General features: G+C 35.0%; 1 protein-coding gene across 19 annotated transcripts in view; it reads left to right on the forward strand.

Moving 5' to 3' along the window:
• Positions 1–27039, forward strand: part of LOC125660916 (U1 small nuclear ribonucleoprotein A-like) — a 76117-nt gene that overhangs the window by 37730 nt on the left and 11348 nt on the right. For 4 of the 19 annotated variants that reach the window (XR_007364544.2, XM_048892720.2, XM_048892725.2 and 1 more), the window contains exons 2-9: positions 15129–15206; positions 16872–16925; positions 18568–18621; positions 20445–20507; positions 21119–21257; positions 22946–23091; positions 25432–25458; positions 26375–26395. Coding sequence is in view for 18 of the 19 variants with exons in the window: in XM_048892720.2 (XP_048748677.1) it covers positions 15129–15206; positions 16872–16925; positions 18568–18621; positions 20445–20507; positions 21119–21257; positions 22946–23091; positions 25432–25458; positions 26375–26395 (582 nt within the window). In the remaining variant the exon portion in view is untranslated. Of the gene's footprint in view, positions 1–11771; positions 12357–15128; positions 15207–16871; positions 16926–18567; positions 18622–20444; positions 20508–21118; positions 21258–22945; positions 23098–25431; positions 25459–26374; positions 26396–27039 lie in introns of those variants that run through there. The other 15 variants (XM_048892726.2, XM_048892731.2, XM_056146015.1 and 12 more) reach the window with 11 other exon arrangements.

The raw sequence follows: 27039 nt of genomic DNA on the forward strand, positions 1-27039 counted from the left end.
GCATACTAATTACTGTGTCACTGATTGTGTACATCATTTTATTTTAATTTGATCTAATAGTAAAACTGTTTTAATGTTTAAGATGAAAAAAGAATTTGGTTTGGCAAGACTGAATTTATATGTATGCGAAAACCATGAGATCATCAGATATATTCATAAAATTTGACAGATCACAAAGGGTCCTGATGGAGTGGGTAGTCTCCCTTTGACGGATTGCATTTTTTTCTTAAGTAAACTGCAATTAATGCAAATTAGGCTGGGGACACTTGTTGATCTGATAACCAATTTATTAACCTTTTAATTCTGATAAATGGTGTGTAGTATAAAGAAAAAATATGATTTTCTCACCATTTAAGCAAAATGTGATAAGAATTTCTCAAGTACATGTACTCTAAATTTAAATAGGTTTTAAATCAACTGGTTATTTGCTTCAGTAGAGCATGTGAGTAAACTTTTAAAGTTTCAAGTCCTCATATTCGTTTTTGTTCCTGTAATTGATTTCTGTTTTCAAAATTTATTTGATGGTTTGCTTTGTGACGATTATTTTCTTTAGTCTCAACTTTCATTTGTTTGTCTTTGAAGCACTGCTTGAGCAGGATTGATAATGGCTCATGACTTTTTTAACAGTATCATTTTCAATAAACTGACTGTTAGTTTCCAGATTTGAGTAACTATATATACATCAAATCCAAACACAGTTAAAAACTAAGTTTTTACTGAATTGAAGGAGGTACTCTACATCGTCATAACGGCTGACTTCCTTTTAAGGAGGTACTCTACATCGTCATAATGGCTGACTTCCTTTTAAGAAGGTACTCTATATCGTCATAATGGCTGACTTAATTCCTTTTAAAACATGGATGAAAATATAAGTATCAGCAATATTTTCCTATTCATTTAAAAAATCATCGCCCAAAGCTGAGTAGCTCAGTAGGTTAGCATGTCGACTACTGAACTGTAGATCGCAGGTTCGAGTTCAGCAAAGTTTTTAAAATTTTTTTTTTCCTGAGTTTGCTTTCTACTAAAACTGCATTTTTGGCCTTAGTAAATTTGAAAGTTTTTAATTTCAAACTAGTATTGTACATATCCTCCACTTTTCATCTATATTAGATTTCTCTGGTGTAGCATTCCTGTGTTTTAACTGAGGTAGAATGCAACTCTCTGGCTGTGTGATTTGATGTGCCCTATTCCTTTTTCCTCCCAAAAGCATCCTAGCAATAATGATTCCAACTGATAGCTGAAATGCTTGCATTGGATCTTTATGTTGCTTATGATAGGGAGGTAATAAGATAATTTTCAATAAATATATGTCATTGTGGCAAAATGAATTTGATCCTTTGATTAATTAACGTTTGATTTTATTGATTTTTCTTGATTCTCAAGGGACATAACTCCAGCAGAATTTGGTATACTAGTTTGTGAAGGGAGCATCTGGAATGTTTCATTATCGTTATAGTGATAAATAATGATTACTAGAGATAGAACAACAAGAAGGCCTGAAATTGTCATGTTGAAAATAGAATGGTCCTGTACTGATGCAGCGTACTGTTGTGTGTGAGCAAGTTCGTTTTAGCAACTCCGCATCCTCAATGTCACAGCATTGCTAAGGGCAATATTATTTAATGACTGGTCTATATAGCCAGTCTATATAGGAACGTACTGCATGATCCAGGGTTCATGGTGGTGACAGGTTGCACTAATCACATCACAAATTTAATAACATATTTCCAAATAGATTTCATAGATATAGGATTTTATTTGCTTAAAATGAACATCTTTTTTTTTTTTGGTTTGCAAACTATGTGCCAGATAATTTCCACATTGTGTGCCTGTCTTTTCTTCTCTCTCTCTTTCTCTCTCTCCATTGATTCATCTGGCTCTCTGTCTGTTTGGGAAAATCTCTGTAGAATTGTACACGCCCCTTCCCCCTAAACATTGTATCTGTACAGTAGTCTGTTCCTTCAGGACTCCTATAAAGGTGAAGGGGGCTGATGTCTGCCTATATAGTGAATTAAATTCACTAGATTGCTCCCATAGGTTCACAATCATGTGGAAGATAAGAACCTGTTTTTTATTACTTTTTTTTTTTTTTTTTTTTTTTTAGACTTCACTGAAGCAGGATTTCAATTAACTTGTTGGTGCATTTTATTTTCATCTTAATTGTGTCAATGCGAAAAATTCGGCAAGTTTTAACTTAGGCATGGTTGTTGCTGCAGCACCACTTTTCGTGCCTACAGTGCTGGGAGCTCAGTTGCAGTCATGTTTCTGTGGTAAATGGCTTGAAGATTTAGGATGAATCTCTGAATTTATTGGTCTCAAAAGCCCAAAACATAATCTTTTAATATAGAAATATATAAATGACAGTGTTTTCCTGGGAATTACTTAATAGACAAATTCTAGATTTTTTCTTTTAGCTTCACTGTGAGTTAGAGTTCTTTCTTTGATGTTAAAATCAGGGTTTTTTTTAGATTGGCCCTGATCAAGTTTTGTGATGTAATCCAGGCTTCCTAAGACCCTTGGAGCCAGCAGTGTATGTTACACATGCAAGTCAAACGCTCTAGTGATCTCAGTCATGAAGCAGCATCAAACAGGTCCAGGATAATTAATTTGTCTAGGAGACTAGATAATGTCAATTAATTTTTAATTCAAATGGAATTAGTTCTGGGCATGCAAACCTAATCCTGGTATATGGTTAATTACACAAGAGGGGGTATATGGTCCCCCTGGTAGTATGTCTCTGAGGGGGTCCAAATGGGGGAGGTGGGGTTAATTACATAGTTGACCTCATTAGCGGTTCACTTTCATCAAGGTTATTAATGAGAGTTGTATGTAATGCAAAGGGAAAGGTCAATGTATTGTCAAAACTTGTCCCCCTCCCCCTACTTCTGTTGATTAGCTTTTAATGCTTGTGAATTTGAGCCTATTAATTGAGTAATATTTGATGCTGATGTGAAGATCGACTCCTGGAGTAAGTGTATATTATAGAAAGTGTTGGCTTAATGTACAGTCAGAGGTTAATTGCCATGGAGAGATACTTTTGAAGTATACTAAATAGTACATTAATCACTATAAAGTTTGTTTTTCATAGATCCATTGTGTATATAACTTGGCTACAGTTTAAGGGAGTGGTATTAGGGGTGGGGTGGATGGATCAGGCCAGGGGATTCTCTGTCTGGTATGTTAAGGGAGTGGTATTAGGGGTGGGGTGGATGGATCAGGCCAGGGGATTCTCTGTTTGGTACGTTAAGGGAGTGGTATTAGGGGTGGGGTGGATGGATCAGGCCAGGGGATTCTCTGTCTGGTACGTTAAGGGAGTGGTATTAGGGGTGGGGTGGATGGATCAGGCCAGGGGATTCTCTGTCTGGTACGTTAAGGGAGTGGTATTAGGGGTGGGGTGGATGGATCAGGCCAGGGGATTCTCTGTCTGGTACGTATAGTAGCAAGGCTGTATAAGAATGAATGTGCTAATCTGACTTAAACAGCTAGTGCAGAACAGACAAGGTCATGATGTCTGATAGGGTTGTGTGATACATTGTCCAGCTCAAAATACTGTGAATGATGGACATGTATATTTTGTATGCATACATCTCTTGTCTTGATTGTTTAGGTATATATACAATAGAGATATGCTAAAAAGTATCCAAAAGTTAAGGGAAAATACACTTTTAAATAAGAAAAACTACACTTTTTAAATAAGAATCAAAGGAAGATTTGAATCAAGGATACGCTTAAAGAAAGTGATACGCTAATTAACTATTACATCACCTAAGTGAGTGGTTTGAGGGGAAGAAAATCAATTGGATAAAGGCTTTTTATCTAAATGGAATTTAGTGTGATTTCCTTGAAATACAATTTTGTTGTCTAATTAGTGCAGTTAGTTTCACTTTCATGTACGAGTGCAGTATTTTGTATCACAACTTTAAAAGGGAGAAGTTTTAACGGTGTTTCCTGGGGATTTTTGTTGTGTTTCAGAGGCAAGGAAGAAATACAGAGTTGAAATTCTGATCAAATTGATGAAAGGTGTTTTATTTGAAAGATGTACAATTTGAAAAAGAAAAAGTTTTCCTGTAGCCCCAAGAAAAGTACTGATAATGGAAGGGATCCAGGGATAATAGGTTTATTTAGTACATTCAGAAATGAAGTCTCTTAAGTTTTTAACTGGAAAATGTGTAGTGTTTGTTTATTGGTGCTTTCTAACAATGATAAATGCAATGCTTCATGAGGCGCATATGTATTGTGGTATCAATAACTGCATGTATAAAGTAGACTATTTCCCACCATTTGATGGTGTTACAGTATGCTTATTTTAAGCTTTGAAAGAAAGCTAAAGTTAAGCATTGAACGACGAAACCATTACATCATGTTTAGGAGGGAATGAATCTTAAAAAGGAGGACAGATGTAACTAAACGGCATTCATCAAGTTATCAGTAGGTTCCGTCTAGGAGTCAATAGGCCCAATAACTTAAGGACAACAAGTACTTCACGGAAACTTCACTGCACACGGTAAAGTCTGACGTCCGTCCGTCTTCATTTTATATATGTTGTCGACACGTCCTGGGCTCGAAGAAACCACTGAAGGATATTTACGATGAGCGTGATGTTCCCCGACAGCTGTATCTTCTCCTCGGGTATTGATTCCACTAAATTTCTCCTGCTGCGTTCCCATCGGACCACTTATTTATTGTGTGGAGTCGATAGTCTTTTACCGGGCAGTCCCTCTCAAAGTTTTTACATTTATTTTGTTCCTCAGATTCTGGAACAGCTTTATGACTTTTGCTATTTTCTTTCATGGTACATATTCTTGATGTCACAATGTCTGAAAAAGATGGTTCTTTGAGAAAATATTGACTCTGACTAAGAAATGTCAGGAGTTGCCCTGAAAACTAAAAAGTCCCAGGAATTGTTGTAAGAAGTAATTGGACTTGGGACTTGTCCTAAATACTAAAAGTCTGAGACATTGTCCTAATTAGTTAAGTCCCAGATATTGTCCTAAATACTAAAAAGTCCCAGGAATTATCCTAAATACTAGTCTAGAGGTCCCAGGAATTATCCTAAATACTAAAAGTCCCAGGAATTATCCTAAATACTAAAAGTCCCAGGAATTATCCTAAATACTAGAGGTCCCAGGAATTATCCTAAATACTAAAAGTCCCAGAAATTATATTAAATACTAAAAGTCACAGAAATTATCCTAAATACTAAAAGTCCCAGGAATTATCCTAAATACTAGAGGTTCCAGGAATTATCCTAAATACTAAAAGTCCCAAAAATTATATTAAATACTAAAGGTCCCAGGAATTATCCTAAATACTAGAGGTCCCAGAAATTATCCTAAATACTAAAAGTCCCAGAAATTATCCTAAATACTAAAGGTCCCAGAAATTGTCCTTAGAGTACTTAAAGAAATCCCAGGATTGGTAAACTCCAATTTTTATATTATTTAATTGCAAGGAAAATGACATTATATAAGGATTGAGTGCTCTGACACAACTGTAAATCAATGGGTTTCAGCTGTACTAGTTTACTTGTGCATGTTGTTGTTGAATTTTCATTCTCTGCAATTAAACGGAGATAAGTTTGGAGATGATCCATTTTGATTTATGTATAAATAGATTTATTTTATTCCACATGAAAAAAAGGTCTTGGGGGTTGGGGATTGGGGGAATAAGCAATCTACAGTATTCATTGTAACTGTCTGTCATGGAGAGAGATTGTTCTTGGCTGAATGAAACTTGACATTGGGGATAGATAAGAAGAGTAGTCCACTCTGGTTTTGTTTTTGATATATATCCCTATGGACTGGCCTCTAGCATAGAAAAGAGGACCAAATTTGCCAGATTAACTGCACGTTTTTAAGGATAAGTAATAAAAACGTGTGGTCGTTCATGTAAAGGGTTTCATATTTTCCTTTTTATTTCCAGAGAAACTCGTAGAGCGAAGCTTGATTGTTAATGATCATGTTCAAAATATATTGATCGGAATGCATCAAATCATGTTTATGTGTCTAATTTCAAAGCATAATTGGACGGTAATGAGATTGTGTCTTGGTACGTAGCATTACCACAGGAGAATTGGATATTGTGTAGAATTAATGCATATTGCTTGAGTCTGCTAAGATCTTCTTCAACTGAATTTGACGTTAGTAGACAATCGAGACGCGACATATCTTTACGGAGAGGAAGTACGTTGCATGGCTGGATGGATTTGTGGAGGTCGATTTACATTGCACTTCAGTGAACTGCAACTGATAATGGTGTTAAAATTGTAAATCTAATTAAACCAAAATGAAAAGAAAAAATATATACAGTTATGTGGGATAATTGCATGAAGCTTTTGAAGTTTTCATGTTTTATTAATTTTATTTGGTAACTGAAATATTGATCTGTATTTATTGACGAACTGTAATTATTTCCGTGACATGAAAAATAAAATCTATCTGGCTGTGCACAGTCTGTGGCATAAAATATAAGGTAATTATACTGGGGGCCCTTTGATGTATAAAGTAATACAACAAATTTCCTTTCCATAACCCCCTAGTGACATTAGTGTTCATACACAGAGGTCCCTAGTTTCATATCTTTATACACAAAGGTCCCTATTGACATTATTGTTCATATACAGAGGTCCCTAGTGACATTATTGTTCATATACAGAGGTCCCTAGTGACATTAGTGTTTATACACAGAGGCCCCTAGTTACAGATCTTTATACAGAGACTGGTCCATAGTTACACGTTTTCATACACAGAGGCCCCTAGTTACAAGTCTTCATACACAGAGGCCCCTAGTTACAAGTCTTCATACACAGAGGCCCCTAGTTACAAGTCTTCATGCATAGAGGTCCATAGTTACAAATCTTCATACACAGAGGTCCCTAGTAACAAGTGTTCAGGTTTTAAGATGGCCTATAGTTTATATTTTAGAATGGAAACTGGTACAGGTTAATGGAGATTATTGAGTAGAACTGATAAACACTGGAGGAATGGACTCTGGGATTACTGCGTTCAGGACATTAAAACATGCAATAGTCAAGAGGACTGTTCCTGCTATCTATCATAGACTTTCTAAATTTGTCAGTTGGCATCTGATGCCATTAGTCCAGGCATGTTGCCAATTTTCTTCATTCATGTGGTATGCTTTGCTTTCCGATATGACAAGCATTACATATTGAACTCTTTTTCATGTGCTTTTTCATTCCTTTTTGATATGAGACAGCAAATATAACTCTTTTTCATGTGCCTTTTCTTCTACACTCAGAAAGATGAAGAGGCTGTCAGAGTTAGATAATATAGGCAGATTGCCAGTCTTCATACTGCTTTATGAATTTCTGCAAAGGTATCCAAGGGAGACAAGACAATATCAATCCAACAGGTGCTTGAGTAGGGGAGATAACTCAAGAGATCCTTGTGATGAATCAGTTTTGAATTCATTCGATCATGTTTACTTAAATTCTGTCATGAAAAAATTGCAAAAAATTCTCCACTAACTTTGGAGAAAAAAAAACATTACTTCACCCAACTTTGAGAACACAATTGAAGAGATTTTCTGCACAGTCTAAGCTCATCAAACTGAGAGATTGTTAGCTTTTGATGTGTTACATAACAGTTGAGGTTTTCCTCAGACTTACACGAGTTATGTAGAGGATCAATGATGGAGTGCAAGAACTGATGGGGGGAGAGGTTGTTAGATAGGATGGTTTTACTATAGGACGAGGTGTGAACACTACATCGCTCCAATCCGTGTAAGTCTGTTAATGTCTCGAGTGTTTTAAGCTGTCTGCTATCAACACGGAGCTTATCACTTTAAAACTCGGAGGCTTCCCCCGAGTGGAGGTATCAGCTCGCTCACACAGGTTGCTCTGATTATAAAGGGAAAACTGCCGGGTAATCTATTGTATTTTACATAAGTTTTAGTTTAACCAGCTGAAGAGGGACAGATGTAAATTATTTGTGGAGGGAATTTAAATATGGGGCAGCATCATTCCTTGAAGTAACCCCAGATGTAAATATTGGCAGTTTCTTGCCAGTTAATACAAGTTTTAATAGTGTTTTTATAGAACTGGTACCACATTAAGCTCTGATCACAGGAACCAGTTCACATCAAAATCTCTCGGTCTTTCCCTCTTGAAGTCTCACCTGTTTTTCGTTCTTCTTTCAATGCAGATCAGAGTCGTGTGTCCGCTTTTGATATTTTTGATATCTCAAACTTCTTTACTGTGCCCTCCGAGGATTTTGTGTATGATATATGTGTGTATGCTAGTTTACATATTTGTTGCATTCACGGATGCGAGTTGATGTATATACTTGTGATTATTATATACTTTCAATTTCATCTCTTCTTTTTTCTTTAAAAGTTTGCGGGCATATATCACACGATATATGCCCGGAAACATTCCGGCCCGCAAACATTACGTCACAATCAAATTTCTACGCCGTTAATTTTCAAATTTTTCATCTTTTACTCAGTTAAACCGATAAGGTTATTGTTAAAAATAAAATTATTGTTAGTTTCTAAATGAAATTGAAAGTATATAATAAAAAGGTTATAGACTTTGTATGGGAAATATGACGACCTCGTTTTTTGTCGCGAACGGACCTCGCAAGCTCGGTCCGTCTACGCGCCAAAAAACTCGGTCGTCATATTTTCCCATACAAAGTCTATAACCTATAACTATCAAATGTCTGAGTTGGGAGCTTGTGTGTTGAATGTGTATTAAAGTTTGTGAGTAATGATTTAGCATGTGTGTGTTTGTTTATATATGTATATTTTTTGTTTAAGATTATGTGAAACGTTGCATTGGGTGCATGATCCGATGTTTTAATTATGGGGTAAATCTTAATATCTGACAAAAATGTGAAGGTGGATTCAGGGATTGTAGTTACACTGGAGTATTACGGTCTTAAAGCAATTAGCCTGAAAGCTTTTTTTTCCTACATAAATTTTGATGTCACATGCCAAATACATGCAATTACCATGTGTCTGGTCAATATAGAGATACACAGATTGGATGGTAAATTGATTATTGACTGCTCCAGACTAGCCTTATGTGTTTACATTATTGTCCCTGCAGTTTATATTAACTAGGTTTATAGCTCAATATCATTTTGAGTAAGGCCGCTCCGGACTTCATTCTGTTATCCCAATAACTGACCACTCATGTGAATAAGTGACCACGCACGAGCATCTGCAGGAGAAATGCCGTAATGGATTCTTTTAGTGGATTCTGAATATTTTTGTGCTCAAGAAATAAACAAATGCTTTATGGTGTGCCTTGTCCTGAAATCCTATGATATGATAATTGATAAAGTGCTCAAGCTTATACCCAATGCCGGAAATTTAGGTTTCTTGGTAGATCATTCTATATAGCACATCTAAAATAGGACTGAGCCAGTGAAATGCATGTACTGCGAGCTTCAGACACTGATCAGGTGTTAGATTATAGATGTATATATACCACTAACGGTAGTACTGTAGGTCCTGTGATACAGCATGACAGGTACTCTCACAACTCTAGTGACATTCTAAAATCTATTTGTAGTACTTTGTGTAAAATAAATCTGCTTCAGCTTAATTTCAGTTCACTGTAGGTATAGAGTACCAGGCTGTATTTCTATGTAAAGGAACAAGTTCAGGTTACATTCTAGAGGATCACACATGCTCTCGCACACACATGCACACACAGACTCATACACATGTACACATGGGATATTATAAAGGGTCCCAAGAAAACTTGAATTTAGCCATCTGTTTTAGTGGCAGTGACCTTTCTAGGAAATGTTTCGAGACAATGACCTTTCCTAAGAAGATTTCCATTGTCTGATGCATTTAGATTTGGTTATTTGTAATGATAGGTATCAATCACTCTCTTAATATGTTCATGATCAAAACTATACTTAGTGAAACCTCGCAAGCATGCAGTCATTGTAGTGCAGCAGTACAAGACTGTCATGGGTGGTAGTGTGACATGAAATCTCTGATCATTCAGTTTCATCATTTGTTGATATCACTCAGTTTCATCATTAGTAACTAATCAAAAAAGAACTCAAAGGTAGAGCAAGATTTCATTCATGATATGAAAAATCAATCTAGCTTCCTGTACGGGAAAACAATACACTGTTATCAAATTCTCTCAAGATAGTGTCCTGATAGCAGAATCTTGACAGATTTGTAAAATAAACCAATTCTCCAGTGAGATTTAAACGGCAGCCATAGAAAATATATTGACACGTGCGTCACTATCGCAGTAACTGAATTAAAGTTCCATAAAGGAAGTGGATTGAATTTCTAGTGAAAAATCGGCTCACTACAGTCTTCGATCAGAGACTTGGTAATACTGTCGGGGACTCTCGTGCGATTGACTTTCCTGTACAGAATGTGATCTGTTATATGTGTCAAGAGATTGTTCGCATGCAGTTAAATCCTACTCGGGCTTTGCACCTAATGTGTGCTCCAAGAGCTGAAAATAGAATCATCAGGCACAGTATAGGTGCGAAGCCTGAATCCGCCCTCAAGAGGTTGGATGGGAGGGTGAGGTGTAAATATCTGTGCCTGACCATGCACATCTTTTTATTTCCATTCAGGGAGAAGAACTTGGGTAGAATTTTAGCATTTTGTGTAACTCTCCCGAATCACATTGAAGTTCTGCAATAAACCACCAACAACACTATCCACTGTCCATAATGTCTCACCTCATTAAATGGAGTTGACATATTAGTTAACTAATGGAATTTCAAAGTGTACAGTGGAGGTTAGCAGGCATAATTGTAGAACCCCCACCCCCCACCACACTTCTCCCACCCTAAAAGTCATGCATACTGCAAAAGTAGCCCTGTTCTGCAATTAAGAGCTGTGATATACTTGAAAGAAGTCCCTTTGTTGTATATCTGCAGGTGCCCTTTTTGTTTGGCAGATACAACTGACTGTCAGATACTGTGAGAAGGTTGAAAATTAGTGTAGGTGGAAATATGATAGGGAACGTCATCTCTGTAAGCACAGCCTTAATGGACGTCCTTTTATCCTCCTCAGTCTCTGATGTACCGCATTGATTGGGTGCCCTCTCTTTGTAGAGGAACAATTGAAGGCACATGGTGAAGAAAAATGATTCAATATATTAAGCTTTTACAGTACTGTGGGGACTTGCTGGTACAGATATATAGTATGAGTTTTCTGGGGAGAGGAAGTGTAATGAAGTCAATATTAGCGGGGGAAAATTAGCATGGAATTTGATTGGAGAGACATGAAAATTTATGTGTAGCAGGGGACTTTTAAGTTTTGTGAGAGTGTGGGTTTAAGGTAGTATACTAAATGCAATTTTTTGGAATTAAACTATGGGATTGTATGGACTAGCTCTGTGTGATCTTAGTCTGTGATATTTATAGGAACTGATTTTGTGTTGGGTTATCTTGTGATCTGGAGAATTACCCTTCAAAATTGATTAGATAAATAATTCGAGAGACCCTAACATCAGAGGAAATATTTTGGGAGGGGAAAAAAATCATCACATATTAAGAGCACACCATCAGTCCCAACTTTCCTTTAGTGTGTTTTGAGGTATGTGTGATACTAATCTGTTCACAGGTAACAAGCATTGCAGCAAAAAAGACATCGCCCCTCCCCCTTGTGATAACTATAAGTTCCCGCAATTTGTGTCTGTCGCACTGTGACTTGTGATATGTGTTTGATCTTTGTTCTCGCTCTCTGATTGGTCAAATTTGTCGAGATTCTAATTTCATGACAATGGGGCATTTTTTCTCCAGGTTTCTCAGTTTATGCACGGACTTCAGGAGGAATAAAGTGGTAAAATGATAGGACTCGGAGTAATATACAGTGATAAGCTGATTAAGAGAACTCATCGTGAGAACATGCACTGAGACACTCCGCAAGTGCTCACTGACTTCAGAATCGAGAGACCATTTTTTAACGGTTTAAAATAGTTGATATCTCTTATAAATGTTTTGCTCTGTAGGAGGTCATGTAATGAGGTTCTGTGAAGTTTGCGGATACCCTGTGGATTTTGTTACTGGACAGAGATCTCTTGTCTTTTGAATTTTGCCATTGGATTGGAGTTGGGAGCCTGGGGAAGGGTTATATATAGTCATTAAGTGTACCACTTGATCGAAGGTCTGTGGCTCTTTCATTATACCTAGATTTACGGTTAGTGTATATAGGTAGACACCGCCTCCGTAAAAGTCTGACAAACGTTTCCAATACCAAGTCAGATCTGAAATGCTTGACAAATTATTCTAATTTTGCTGGGTATCGGAGACATTAATATCAGGCTGTGTCTGTGTGTGTATGCAGCAACCAGATGGATCAATACTGGCTTATGTAATCTAGCAATGATGCTAAAATACCAGGTATGGAAAATGCTAATTGTTTTTTTTTTCTTTCTTCTGGTCCTTCATTAATTCTCTCGCTTTTCTTTATTGAGGCTAAAATCAATTTCTTTATTTGATGTTATTAACAATTTTCCTATAGACTGCAGGATGGTTTGCAATATTTCTTCATTTAAATAACAAAATGGAGAGTGCACATAAGTAAACTAAATAAAAAGAAAACATGCGATAAGGACAATATATTCCTGACAAGATGGTGATCCATATGAGAATTATATTATATGAAAATGGTTTATTTGTTTTTAATTTGAGCCCATTAAGATGTAATAAGATACCTCATCCATTCAGAGCTTTCAGGTTCTGTTGTACCAAATTTCATCTTCAAATTCTAAAACATGAATTTAAAAATGAAAAACTTTTTTAACCTTTTTAAGAACTGCTTTTGGATTTTATTTTACCTTAATATGTTCTCTTTTGAACATGAATCATGTAATCATCATGTTAATTTACTGAGTACAGTGTAACATAATTATTATGAGCACACCTATAATGAATTACTGTTTATAATGAAACATTCACGTCATGAGGTTTATCATTCACTCTGTTGTATGATTCATATGATGTCAATTTAACATTTGAATTTGATCAAAGAGAAAAATAGAAAAATTTATATTTCCAACTTTCCAGATAAACGAGTTTTGAACCAAAATAAAAGGATTCATGATAATAAAGGATAACTAAGTTTTGAGTGGTGGATACTGAGTTTTGAGTGGTGGATACTGAGTTTTGAGTGGTGGATACTGAGTTTTGAGTGATGGAATGCAGGCAATGTATTTTGTTAACGTTCCAGATAATCGTCACCCTGGTGTGTTTATATATACAGTATACCTCTCTTGTCATTGCCGTATCACTGCGACATGGGAGAACAATTAATATCTCTTGATATAATTAAGCTGTAATGTAACATAACAAGAAGTTTTGAAAATTCACATTATTCTGCTTTGTGCATAATGATGCGAATCTACTACACTCGTTACCTCAGTAGCAAGAAATTGTGATTTAGTATAATGTTTGGAAATCACGGTGACACATTTGTTTAAGTCAGAAAGAGAATTTATTTTTACCCATGGATAGGCGGTGAATTTAGAATTCTTGTAAACCTATAGCCATATAATCAATTACCCCTGGAGTGTTCATCCATTCTTTGAGGGGTAGAGACAGACATTTCCTTTAATATTTCATTCTGTTTGTCAGAAGTACAGTCGGTACCCCCGGAATATCTCCTGTTAGATTATCAATCAAGAATCAGCCGGCATGCTTAATTATAAAGTATAATTTTCATATTTGTTCCCCAAAGTAAGAGTATCATGGAAGGATGGATGCTGTGTCTCAACATGCCCAGGAAAAATGACCCCCCCCCCCCCCTATTATGAATTGAGTTTCGTCCATAAAGGAAAGACATTGTATGAACACAATATTTGTCAACATGTACCCAAGGACATGTGAAATGTTACTGCACTGGTTATGAAGGGATTATGCATACTTATCTATATATACACAGGGTACATGAGGGTTATAATTTGTAATTGCACATCTTGTAACCTCTGGTTTCTTAAACCGAGAACGCTGAATTTACAGCATAATAATTTCACCATATTTTTTTCCTCAGGCCATAATAAATGGTGTCTAATTAGTCTAGCTATCATGTGGGGGGTGGATATACTTTAAAACATGCAGACTTGTTTTGAAAGAGCAATAGGAGGTTGAAATTTGATGTTATCTTGCCAGTGTTGGCAGGATCACTTTAGGTCAAGTTTATCGGGGAGGAAAATAATTTGGAGAATCTTCAACTGGTACAAACATATACCGCCATAAGGCCAAGCAAATTGTTATGATTTGAAAGCATTCTAATTTTGGGGAAATATTTGATGATAATCTTTGTGAAAACTAAAACAAACTAAGTTTATAATAAAAATGTTAGAAAAAAAAGGAGTGTGCGTGCGTTTGTATGTTAAACATTGTGGTATAAGGGAGATAACTCTAAAAATGAGAGAAACAAGCTCTCAGGTGAATTGTTTTTTAATAGCCCAATATTTTGTTGGTAATTGAGGTTTTATTGAATTAGAATGTCATTACTAGAACAGGCAGAGCTGGCTTTAAAGTATTAAGGTTTATAAGAAACTGTGCCCTGGGCTGAATTGTCTCCCTTTATGACTGCCCAGCATCTGAAATCAATAATTTTCAATTACTTCGAAGTAACTAGATGGAATTAGTTGTGTTATTAATTAATGAATGAAAGTCACATCTAAGGGCAAAGTTTATGCATGGTCAATATACAGAAATAGAAGGAAGGTTAATATTTAATATATAGACCTATAGCTGTGTGTAAGACAATGCAGCTCTGAACAGAACAAAAAACTTTAGTATATATTTATAATGGTGAGATACCTGTCCTTAAAGTGCTTCCATTGTTTTGTCTCAAAGGACAGTAATTGATAATCCAATCTAGAATGTTACTGTCCAGGTAAATTTTGTATTTATTGGATAAATCTCGTGATTTTTCCGTACAAAACCTTCCTGTGGGTTCACCCGGATAAGTCAAAGACACGGGATCAGTTTGATGGTGTGTTACTGTATGATTTTCTTGAAAAACGGCAAATATTCCGAAGTTTACTGTAATTTGAAGTGATGTGCATTGTTCATTATGTCGATCGATATTGCGAGACTTAAGACCAAACTACACAAACACTGTTAATTCTTATCCATGCTGATAGAATTTTTTTTCTGTTTCAGGTCCGTACCCTGTTTGTCAGTGGGCTGCCGATGGATGCCAAGCCCAGGGAACTCTACCTCCTGTTTAGAGCTTACAAGGTAGGTCACAGTGAGGTCAAGGTCAGTGATATCAAGGTCACTGCTGCAGATCAGAATTTGATAACATCATACATATTGCACTAAGAATCAACTTTTTAAATCTGACACATATTATGGAAGCCGTTAGACGTAAGCTGAGTGAAACGATCAATAATTAATTCTTACAATTAAGAGATTTTTCATTATGTTATTCAGGAGTTAATCAAGATTTATGAGTCCTTTGGGTCAAAACTAGATTATGTTCATTCTCTGTATTACCATTTTGGAGTTAAATACCAATGTGGGTAATTTTATTCTAAATTCCTTTGTATATGTGTGAGATATTCTTTCTTAGGGGATACTTTAAGTAAGAAAGTTTTTGTACTGTAAGCATGTTAAGTCTTTGAGCTGACGTATTCTGTGGGGTAAAGAGGAGAGAAAATCTGTTTGCAGACCACAGATACATACAGGGATTAAAAAGATTAACTCTTTTAGTATCGGAATCGAATACGTTTCTGTTAATCCCAGTTACAGACGGGGATTAACCACACATTTTGCTTAGTCAGCAGCTTCAAACAAATTTAAATTGTTGATTACATTTTCGAACAAGGTTTTATTTAAAAGTCCTCGATAGTCATCATGAAATAATTCCGCATGACAGCCGAGAAAGAAAGAAAAAAATCATTTGAGCTTTCATACATTCAGAGGTATATTTAATTATTAAGTGAAACAATGGCACTTTTTAAAGAGGAGCTATATTAAGCTTCTGGAATTAAACGTCCCTGTCTTGTCATTTCTGTGTCAATTTTGTTTAGCATCGCAACAAATAGCAGCCTGGTAGCTGGTACTTAATGAACAGTATCTTACAATGCACACTCCCAGTTATTAAAGAATGCTTTATGATAGTCTTCAGCCTTGTTGTGTTAATACAAGACGTTCATGATTGTATATACAGGTATTGTTCATTATGATCTACTATAAGGGGGTTACAATGTATTGGCTTACTAATGAAGTGAAGGGGATGGGATTACACAGAATGGTGTTTTATGTGTGGTGTATATATATAACCTTGCAATAACTGCTCCCCCTTACAACAACTAATTAATGATCCCTTTCCTTGCTGCTATGTTAGATGTAAGACGTTGTGTGTCAGTAACCCGAGCTCCTTTAGATATATCCTCCCCTCTCATTTTGAAATTAACATATGTATGTATATCAGGTTTTAATGTTGAATTTCATTTCTATTGACATTGCATGTTTCAGATCATCAGAAATATGAAAAATACATCCGTTTTTCTCAGTTTTACGATTCGAGTTTTTCATATCTATATATATCAAACACAATTATTAGGAAGAATTTTTAAGTTTTGATATTTTTCTTTGAAAAACAGATGAACTGAAAACACATGTTGGAATGATTTGAAAATTGGAAACTGCATTGATTATGTTTTGAAAATTGTAAAATATTCACTATACATTTCTTTTCTATCTTTGTTTTTGCTTCTCACAGATTTTACGACTTTTTGATCTGTAACTAAATTGATTTGAATTTCATTTCTATATATTTTTTCTGATTCATTGTACATACTCAAGAGAAAATACCTTTTAGATGAATTACACACCTATTTGTGACCCATTGTCTGTCTGTCTGTGTGCAAACTTTTCATGGCACGGTTTTGCTTCCAGGGATATGAAAATGCTTTATTAAAGGTGATGGGAAAACCGGGCAAAAATAATAGTGTAAGTTCAAAGGTCACATCGTCATAACAGCACTGTCACCATAGTAACATCACCAAGAGTGTGGGCTGGCAATCACCTGTCTAATGTTTCAAAGGATCGTGGCGAATATTAACTCCCAAATGAAGCATGTGACTGTGAAGGTGGAAAAATACACATGTTGTGATTAATTTATGATTATATGCCAAATTATGTTAAATGAGAGAACTCTTCACAAAATTATCTCCCCTAGTAGAAGTTGCCTAATTATAGCATATCTTTGTTAAAACAACATGTCTGATTTTCCTCCTTTACAGTGATTAGTGGAAAACTAACTGTGTGGCTGTAACAATTACACACCTTTTTTCTTTCAGTTTTTGCTAATTGATCATCATATTACTTTGTATTGAATGCTATTTAACACACACGTGATATCATTGGATTTTTTTACCTCCATTTTATTTCAGAGATGATTACAGGGAAAAGATTTATCATAGCTATAGCTTAACAAATAAGCATTAAGCAGTTTTTTTTAATTATTATATCTGTAATACATACGAAATAAATGGAGGTATGTTAATACATGCTTGTTCTGCAAGACTGAAGAAAATCTGATATGAATTTGCATCTAATATAACTTATTTGGTATTCCTTGTAGAAAATAAAAAAAACTGTTTTGCGAAACACGAGGAACATAAGTGTCATTGATAATCTGCATTACAGCCTCCCACTATTAGTCTTGTAGGACGGTTGAGAGGCAGCGCCTTAAATGAAATATTGTTTGTTATCGAATTCCTTCTGAACTGGCATTTTTAAGACCACATCAAAAATGTTTGAATCTTTTCAGAAGGAGTTATGGATGTACAAAATGTATGCTGTAACTTTAAAGTTTTATATTAAAAAAATCAATTAAGCTGTTGACAAGATGCAGGTTCTTGAATGGTGTGTCAATAAATACCCATAAATTTTCCAAAATTTCACAATTGTAGATCTTTGGGTATAAAGAACCCCAAAAATCATCAGTGGGATTACCTAGGTGTCTTAATTATCATTTCTTCATGTTTTTAAAGGTGAATGTGCTAAGGCATCATGATATATATGCTACATTGTTCAGAAAATCTTGAAACTGTAAAAGTGTGCCAACTTCTTTAGGCTATTTACCAATCATCTGTGTTGTGTCCCAATACTCCTATCTATTTCTTTAGTAATGATAATTTATAAAAGCATTAATGAATGATTGATAACCAGTTAAAAAACCCAGTTTGGATAATGTTCTCTTGGGTGATAGAAATCTTGGCTGTTCACATATATCTCGACTGCATACAATTTATGATTGTTTTGAATGAAATTACACAAAGTTTACAAAGTGCAGATGCCCTTTTTCTCTTGTAAAGAAATCTTTGAAAAGTCTTAAATTTAGCTAAAACATGTGCAGCATTTAGCGCATCCTGATAATATGTAAATTAATTGATAGGGCTATTTAATTATACCATTCATGAACTTGCAGTTTTGTAACAGTTTTTTAACCCACATTTGGAAGAATGATAAATCTACCAGTTCTAGAGAACAGAGGTTGGGACAAACAATTCTTTATTAAGGGCTGCCTTATCTTCACACAACTCACCAGGCACCATTGTTGCGAATGATCACATGTTTATTTTTACAGGGATACGAGGGGTCTCTGTTAAAAGTCACAAATAAAAATGGCAAAAATACTTCCGTAAGTACACAACACATACCATTCCATTGCAGAATTATCCTGTCACCCCCTCCCTTCCCAAATTTGTGTGTCTTTTTCCTTAAAGAATGTATATGTGTTTGGAAAGTCCACTTGTCCAGAAAGGGGTGACAAGGATACAATTTTTGGAAAACTGGCTGATGAAATGAAAAGTCCATCAGAAAATACAATGAAATATAATTCATATTCAATAAATCTACTATTTTTTCTACATTCTGCTGAATTTCACAAGTGTTTTAAGCTATAAAGAGCTTATGAAATTAGTCACATTTAAAGAAGCATTCTGATTGGACAATTTCAAAGTCAGCTAATTTTGAATAAGTTGTTTCTGTAATGTGATTGGTGGAAAATCTGCATGACAGGTTGAGGGCATGTGTAGGTGGTGGTGATTTAAATATAACCGACAAATACTGGATTATTTCTCTTCATCCAATTAGAATCTTGAATTATTATTCTTCAACCAATGAAAATCCTGAATATATTTCTCTTCTTCTCTTCATTATCCTAGTGATAAATTTCTCTTTTTTTTCTTTCATTGTCTCTTCACATACATACTATACTGTGACTATCCTTCTCCTACAGAGTGTATTATATTGCATAATTTACCCAATAATGACCCTGTTCTAAGTCTTGTCATCTCTTTACACTGGTTCCGCCGGTAGATTAACAGTATTTATTTATATCCCAGTTAGACCAACAACAGTAAATTATAACTATGATATTCAATACATATAGTTTGTGGAAGTTTTCAGTGACTGTCTCTAGAAAATAGTAAAAAAGTTTTTAGTTCATTCTCCATTTAGTTCAGTCACTATAATTTCTGTTTTGTTTTGGTATGTCGAATGAAATATTCAGTTCCTAGAAATCCTTTTAAATAATTATATTCATTAGAATTCCTCCCTAATTCCCCTAGCATTTTGCCTGTGAGATACAATTGTGGTTTCTTTTCATTGCATGCAATATTTATATTGCCTGTGTAATTTGGTTAAACTGACCAGTGCGCAAGATAGAACCCCCCCCCCCCCCCCCAAAAAAAAAAACAACCTCAAAACCCCAACCCCAAACATATTATATAACTACTATGAAAGGATGCTTTATAGTCATATTTTTTTGCAATGTGAAGTTGCTGAAAAAACCCCTTCTGATGATTGACAGGGGAATTCACAAAGATCAAAAGCTTTCATTATTTATAATTCTACTGCCATACAGAATGACTATCTAATTTCTACTGAAGACCTATCTAATAATTGAAAAACAAATTGAATAACAAGTTTATATGTTCAGAAAATTGAAAGAGTGTGGTCTGAATTTGATTTAGGGATGCAGTTTCATTATATTGAGATTTTTGTTATCTAAATCTCATCAAAATGGGCCACAATGCATGAAAAATAGAATATCCTTGGGTAACTATAGTAACTGGCCAGAATTAGGACTCTGTTGGTTAGCGGCCCAGGGACATTTCCCTTCTCTCTTAAAATTCTGTCACCTTGAACTAGATACAGCATTTCAAGCTCGCCCTCTATCTTTTTTTCTCTCTCTACATCTTTTTATTTCTCTCTTGCAATTGAGTTAAACAGAAATTCCCTATAATGTCAATATCAGTTTATATTATACTTTGAAAACATGAGTATTTGAGTTACAATTATAATATCATGCTTTTGACTGCACTTGTGTAGATACTAACGTAATGGTGAATCTGATATACTGTGTTGATAAATAAACCGCTAAAATCGAGAGATGTGAATTGTTGAGAGACTAATCTGATGTATATGTAGATGATTGAGATATATTTATTGTGTTTACAGCCAGTAGGATTTGTGACATTTAGTTCTAGGAGCGCAGCAGAGGCAGCAAAACAAGATTTGCAGGTGAGCATTCTACTACCTGTACAGGTGTCTGATCAAGTGGTGAAATAAAAAACCAAGAAGTGAATACGAGATGTTTAGAACAGTATTAGCCACAAAATGAAACATGATAGCAAGCTGTGAGTAGAGGTCTAATTTCTCTATGATTATGAATTTTGTAATTAGAATTTTATTTAAATTTCATTCATCTTGCTGGCGAATTAATGTGCTTCTGAAGTACATGTGTAATGAAGGATTATGATGGAAGTATCAGAGCTGTGCACAGTTTGAAATGAAGAGTGAATGTTAGAGGGAGAAAAAGGCTTTAGTTACAAATGAAAAAAATGATAAAAGAGGAAAATTTAGGGAAAAAAGGCTTTGGTGGCAGATTTATGTCCCCAGCTAAAGAGTAATAATTTTTGCAGGAGGTTAGACTTGTTAAGAGTAGACTCCTTTGTAAATCTGGAGACTTAACATGTAAAATGCAGTATTAATTTACATCATTAGTATTCAGTGTTAGTGAAATGAGGGTGAGACTCCTGTTAATGTCTTAGCTTAAAATGTGTCCAGGGAGCTGCTTGTTTTTAATTTTAAATGTTATAACTGAATTCATTGTAGAATTTTGTGAATTTTAGGGAGTTAGATTTGATCCTGATCTACCACAGACTTTAAGGTTGGAGTTTGCAAAGAGCAACACTAAAGTCACAAAGCCTAAACAGCAAAGTCCACAGCCAGCTGCCACGCATCCTACACTAATCCACCCAATCACAGGGCGTAAGTAGAGGTCACACCTCCCAAAGCAACCAATCACAGGACAGGAAATTCTGATACCACACCCCCATATATCACACTCCCATAGCAACCAATCACAGGACAGGAAATTGTCATGCTAACATTAAACATATCACCCCCCCCCCCCCACCATATATCACACTTTCATAGCAACCAGTCACAATACAGGGAATCATCACATTCCTATAAAACAGCCAATTACAGGACAGGAATTTATCACAACTCTGTAACAACCAATCACATGAGAGCATATTATCACACCCCAATAAAACATCGTACAGAAATAATTAGAGATGTCACAACTCTTAAAACTTATCACGGATCAGGAATCTTCACACTTTCATATCTAATCACAGGACTGGTATTCATAAGTCTCATCATGGATTAATCACAGTACATAAAACAAGAAATATTTGCATCACACTTTTAAGTGGCTTGAATATGAAAATATGTGTGTTTGTTCCTTTCAATATACATGTACACCACACTGCCATTTAATCTGTTTACAGAGAGCCAGTCAATTTACACATACACAGAGAACCAATCAAAATGCAGATACACAGAAAGCTAGTTCAGCCAATCACTGTCCACATACACAAAGAACCAGTTCAACCAATACATTTTCACATACACAGAGAACTAGGTCAATTAACCAATGTACTAAAATCAAATGGCATTGGAAAGTAATGAAAATATGCATATTCATGTTGAAAAGATTGAATGAAATTTTAGTTTTGCAGTGACATAAGCAACATTCAGCTGTAAATCTATTACTTAGAATTTGCAACAGGCCCAGCAATACATTTTGAATTTTGTTTTATTGGCATATTAAATTGATTTTATGTTTGTTTTGATCAATTCTGAATTTCAATTGAAATACCAGATAAAAACATCATATGATAAATGGTTTGTTGATTCATATCTATCATTTCAAAAAAAAAATATATGAACAACTTTAACCTTAATGAAATATTGTAAAATTTGTGATAATATGAGATTTACTAATCTGATAATTTATTATGTCTCAAATTCTGTAAAAATTTATTGAAGTGTAAATGTATATTGAGAATGAATTGCCAAGGGAGATGACTGTAGAAACACTTGTGGGATATAGGATTAATGTTCTAGTGTGACTGAGGGTTTACAAGTGTGATAAATATACTATGTAATATTAGTGTGAGACCAATTTATTTGCTTTATGCAGATGCACATCATTTAGTGAAATTTTCATGTAGAAATTGATGTTCATTAGAACAAATGGGAAAGTGTTAACTGAATATGATAATTTAGCTTCTTCAGTTCAGAAAAAAATGAAGACTTGCACAGTTTATGAGAAGGATAGCATTTTTGGGTGCTAGTATGTAGAATTAGTGGTGGCTAGGGTTATTCTTTGTGTACATTGTAGATTCCTTATACATGTGTATGAACAGGAGTATATACTTAATTCTGTTCAATTGAATTTATCATGAAATGAATGAAAGCAAGACAGTTCCTATAGAGTTTGTTGGAAGGATGTTTCTCTCGAATTACTTGTGCTTGATAAGGAATCTGCCATATTGTTTTTTTTTTATTATGAAAGAAGTGTCTGTGGTTGCTGGTGGGTAATATATGCATTAACCATCACATAGCTTATCTAGTGCACGTGTGGATCATCTCCCTTTGCTTTTCAGAGGAACTTAGTGCGGCCTTCTTCCCAGGAGCCACTGAGACCTGGGCACCACATCCTCTGGCGGCGTATCCAGAACTAGCGGCTCCCACTGCGGCTCTCCACCACCACGCGGCGCTCATCCAGCACCCGGCTTTGGCTCAAGTCCCGGTACGGGTTAGTGGTCATTTTTTATACCTATTACTGCACATGTGCAAAACACTTGGACACAACAGACACCATGGCAATAATGGCACATATGGATGGTAAATGACCACCGCTGGTTTTGGGGTTTGTTAGTCACACCTTGTTTCATCACTGTGTCACAGGATATCTGCCTTCACTGATCAGTGTGAGATTTTGTTGTCTGAATTTGGTTAGGAACATTTTATCCAAAAACTATATTAATGGAAAAAAAATATTCACTGGATTTGTACTCGACACTGTTACTAATCTGTGTAAAAACATAGCAACTAAAGAAAGGCAGTGTCTGGTTTTGCTTTAAATTTCAACTTGCATTTCAAAAATTAAATGGAATAAATTTGTAGGCTTATAAATCTTGAGTATTTATCACAGTGTGCTGCACATTCACTTATATCTACTAGACCGTGTCTGTTGAGGGACTCAGAAACCCTGGGAGAATTAATCAGTATGCAGGGCTACACAATAATACTTCGCCGCCGGGATCTCAATATCTGCAGTGAAATGCATAAATATTGCAATAAAAGACAATTCTTCATAACTATTTAATGTGCATTTGTAGTTGAAACAAGATCTGATGGTTATTGGACATGTGAACATAAGACCCAGTGGGTTTTTTTTTTCCATTCAAATCAAAATTTACATGAAGCCACTGAAAAGTTTGAAATACAGGGCTAGATGGGAGGGATTTGAAAAAAAAACTGCCATTACTAGGCTGATGGGATTAAATAATTAACCTTTATTGGAATCTGTAGATGGTGGTGTTCAATAATGGAGCACCTGTCACTTACTACTGCATATTTAGACAGTGCCAGGAAGTCTACCAGAAATAAAAATGGTGGCTCACCTTTATATAGACTACTAGGTGTTGTTACTTGCTTTGTTGTTGATTTTTTCATTCTCTACCATCAACATCCCACTTTTTCCCCCACAAGTGTCCTTCAAAATGAAATGGGTATACAAGGTTTTGAAATAATCTGTAAGTAGCATTGTTTGGTGTTTGGAATTGTGGGAAATTTCCCTCATTTCCTGTTGTGGTCCTTCTTCAATGTTGTTTTGCACTGTGTTGTAATTGGTATAAAGAGAGGGCCATACATCGGCATTCATAATTATGTTATAGTCGTCCAAAAAAAGTGATATGATAAAATGTTAGATCTTGTACTCAACAGCCAAAAACTGAAAGTATGTCACATACAAAAGAAACTAAATACATTCAGAGAAATATTTTACTTCTTATTGATCAAACCATGAAAAGAGATTGAGAAATGTGTAATATTTTATAAAGAGAATGTGTAAGATGTTATTTGGAACCTCCCTCTAATATGTTGGCTGTTGGGATATCTTATTATTTTGTGTGTAGGCATTCTGTGTTAGTTTAAGATGTATACTACTGTGCAGTGATTTAACAAGTGGCTCTACTAATTATGTATTTGGTTTGCTTAAATCCATCAAACCTGAGAAAAAATGTTTTCAAAGTTTAGTTTAGTATTTGTCGTGTTTTTCCACCTTTCCTCTTCTCTCAGATTCTTATTAAAAGTAGAAATAATTTGAACAAAATTATGTAAATTTAAAAAAAACCCAGAAAACCAAAAACAAAAAGCACACAACTGAATCACTTTCCAACTAAAACAAAATACAGTAAATCTCGCTTATAAGGAATTCTGATATAAAGAATGAATTGAAAATCTCCTGATTTAAAAGTATTCTATTAAAAAGAGTGATTATTGATAATATCTCAGTATTATTTTCAGCATTATTAGATGATAATTTATTTATTCATAATATAGTGGAATTTGTCTGTTCTGACCCCTGAATGTCAATTATTGTAAAAATGAATCATTTATTTCTCATCGCCCAGTTGCACAAATATGGGCTAAGTGTAATTGACAATTAACACTATGAATGTAAGAATTAATGGGTTCCAAAGTTAACTGCCTGTTAAAGTTAACTAACCATCATAAAACTGGGTCCTGATATATATCTAATTTGTGTAAAAATAACTTCTTGTAAGTGTTGAATATTATATCCATTAACAAATTTGTTACAGCAAATATGTGTTCAGTATTGAATTTTTAAAGGAACTTATTTATCAGTTATAAGGGATTAGGTCACATCCTCGGAAATTCCTTGTAAGCAAGTTTTACTGTATGTTAAATGTTCAGTATGAAAACATTATGTGCTTAGATTGATAGTATTGAAATTGGTATATACAATCTTTCAAGAGATGGTTTATCTGTGTTACTTTGTAAAACTGTTATATGTAACCTTTTGACCTTGTTTTGTGACCTCTGACCTCTTGTAAAATTCTAGGAATGGACATTTCACACCCTCCCTCAGGTAAATCATATTTTCTTACTCTCACCTGGCACTGCAAACCAAAGTTACCAAGGCAACAAACTTGCTTTTCCTGCTCGTAGAGAAAAAAATAGAATAAGTACCAAATAATTGGACCAGGCAATCCTTGTTCCTTTCTGCTAGCTCTAGTTTTAAAACAAATCTTTCAGCACAAACTATGCACTTTGTACTCTTCCTAAAACTCCAAACCTTGATGTGAAATTTCAAAAGGAAGAATCGATCCTTCATTAATTAAGGGGAAAAAAAAACAATATAGCTGTTAATGTGTATATGAAACCTGAATTGCACTTCAGTATGCTCATATTATGAAACGATGAATAGGTTTAAGACTTCAGGAATTCCTGTCCTTTGTAACCTCAGCAGTTTACCTCTAACCAAAGATCCATTGTGAAGCCGTTTCTAAGGTTACCTAGACATGGACTCCAGCTACTGCTGCACAGCCAATGACTGCACCATAGCAACACTATAGTTAATGTCACCTGTATACAGCCACACTCAGTTCATGAGACTCGTCACAATCTGTTTTGGTCATATATGGATTCGGAAATAAAAAATAGAATGAGCCCTCGCTCGACTGAATGAATAAATGTCATCTACATAAATGTATTTCTTGTTATGTTTTTTATCCCATTTAGAGAATAAAACCAACTTTTTAGATTATATATGGAATGATAATCGAAAGAAAACGTACTGAAAAATATGCAAGAAAGATGTTGAGTACTTAGGTAATCCATTTTATTTAGCACAGAGTCGGGAGAGGGCAAAGAAAAATATTTCTAAAGGTGGCCTGAACTAGCTAATGTTTCTTGATCAGGTCTTAAGTGAATATCAAAAATGCAGATAAAGTTGAACAAGAACATAAAAATGCCACTAAGCTATAATTTGTATACTGTTATAGGAATGGATTCCTCACCTTCAGGTAAATTCTATACTGATTTTCAAGTAACTTTCAATGAGAACTCAAGTGACTTTTGAAGGTCTGTTATATCCAGTTCATTGAGACACTCTAAATAAGGAACAGCAACTTTGTTGGCTTGGTAAATTCTGTAAAAGAAACCAGCACTCTATTCAAGCATTTCATAGACTGCACAGTCCAGATATTTCATGCAGTCACCAGAAACCACATCAAGCAAACTTATCATGTGTGTGATCCGAAAATAGCATGAATGAACCTGCATGTGTTTGATCAAAGCTTTCTTTTAATACAATGCAGATATGCACCAAACTAATTAAGAAAATCTACTTGGACTGAAACCATTTGTGAAAAAAACTCCAAACTGTTTTTCTCTTCTTTACAATACAACTGTCTCCTGGGCAGACGGTACTATATTTCAGGGGCAGCGTCCCCTGAAATGCCATCCACTAGGGTTGTTTTACTAGTTAGATATCCTCACTTGTTTATATAGATGCTTTGTATATGCATGACATGTCATATTTAATTTTTCATGGACTTCTCTATATCTCAGTGACGAAAGGCAATGTTTAATGTTTTCAAGAATTTCTCAACTCGTTTTTGTTTTGTTTTGCAAAACTACAGTCTGCTTTGATTGATAATTATGCGCA

Source organism: Ostrea edulis, chromosome 8 (genome assembly GCF_947568905.1).
Source record: "Ostrea edulis chromosome 8, xbOstEdul1.1, whole genome shotgun sequence".
In the NCBI taxonomy this organism is placed as follows: domain Eukaryota; kingdom Metazoa; phylum Mollusca; class Bivalvia; order Ostreida; family Ostreidae; genus Ostrea; species Ostrea edulis.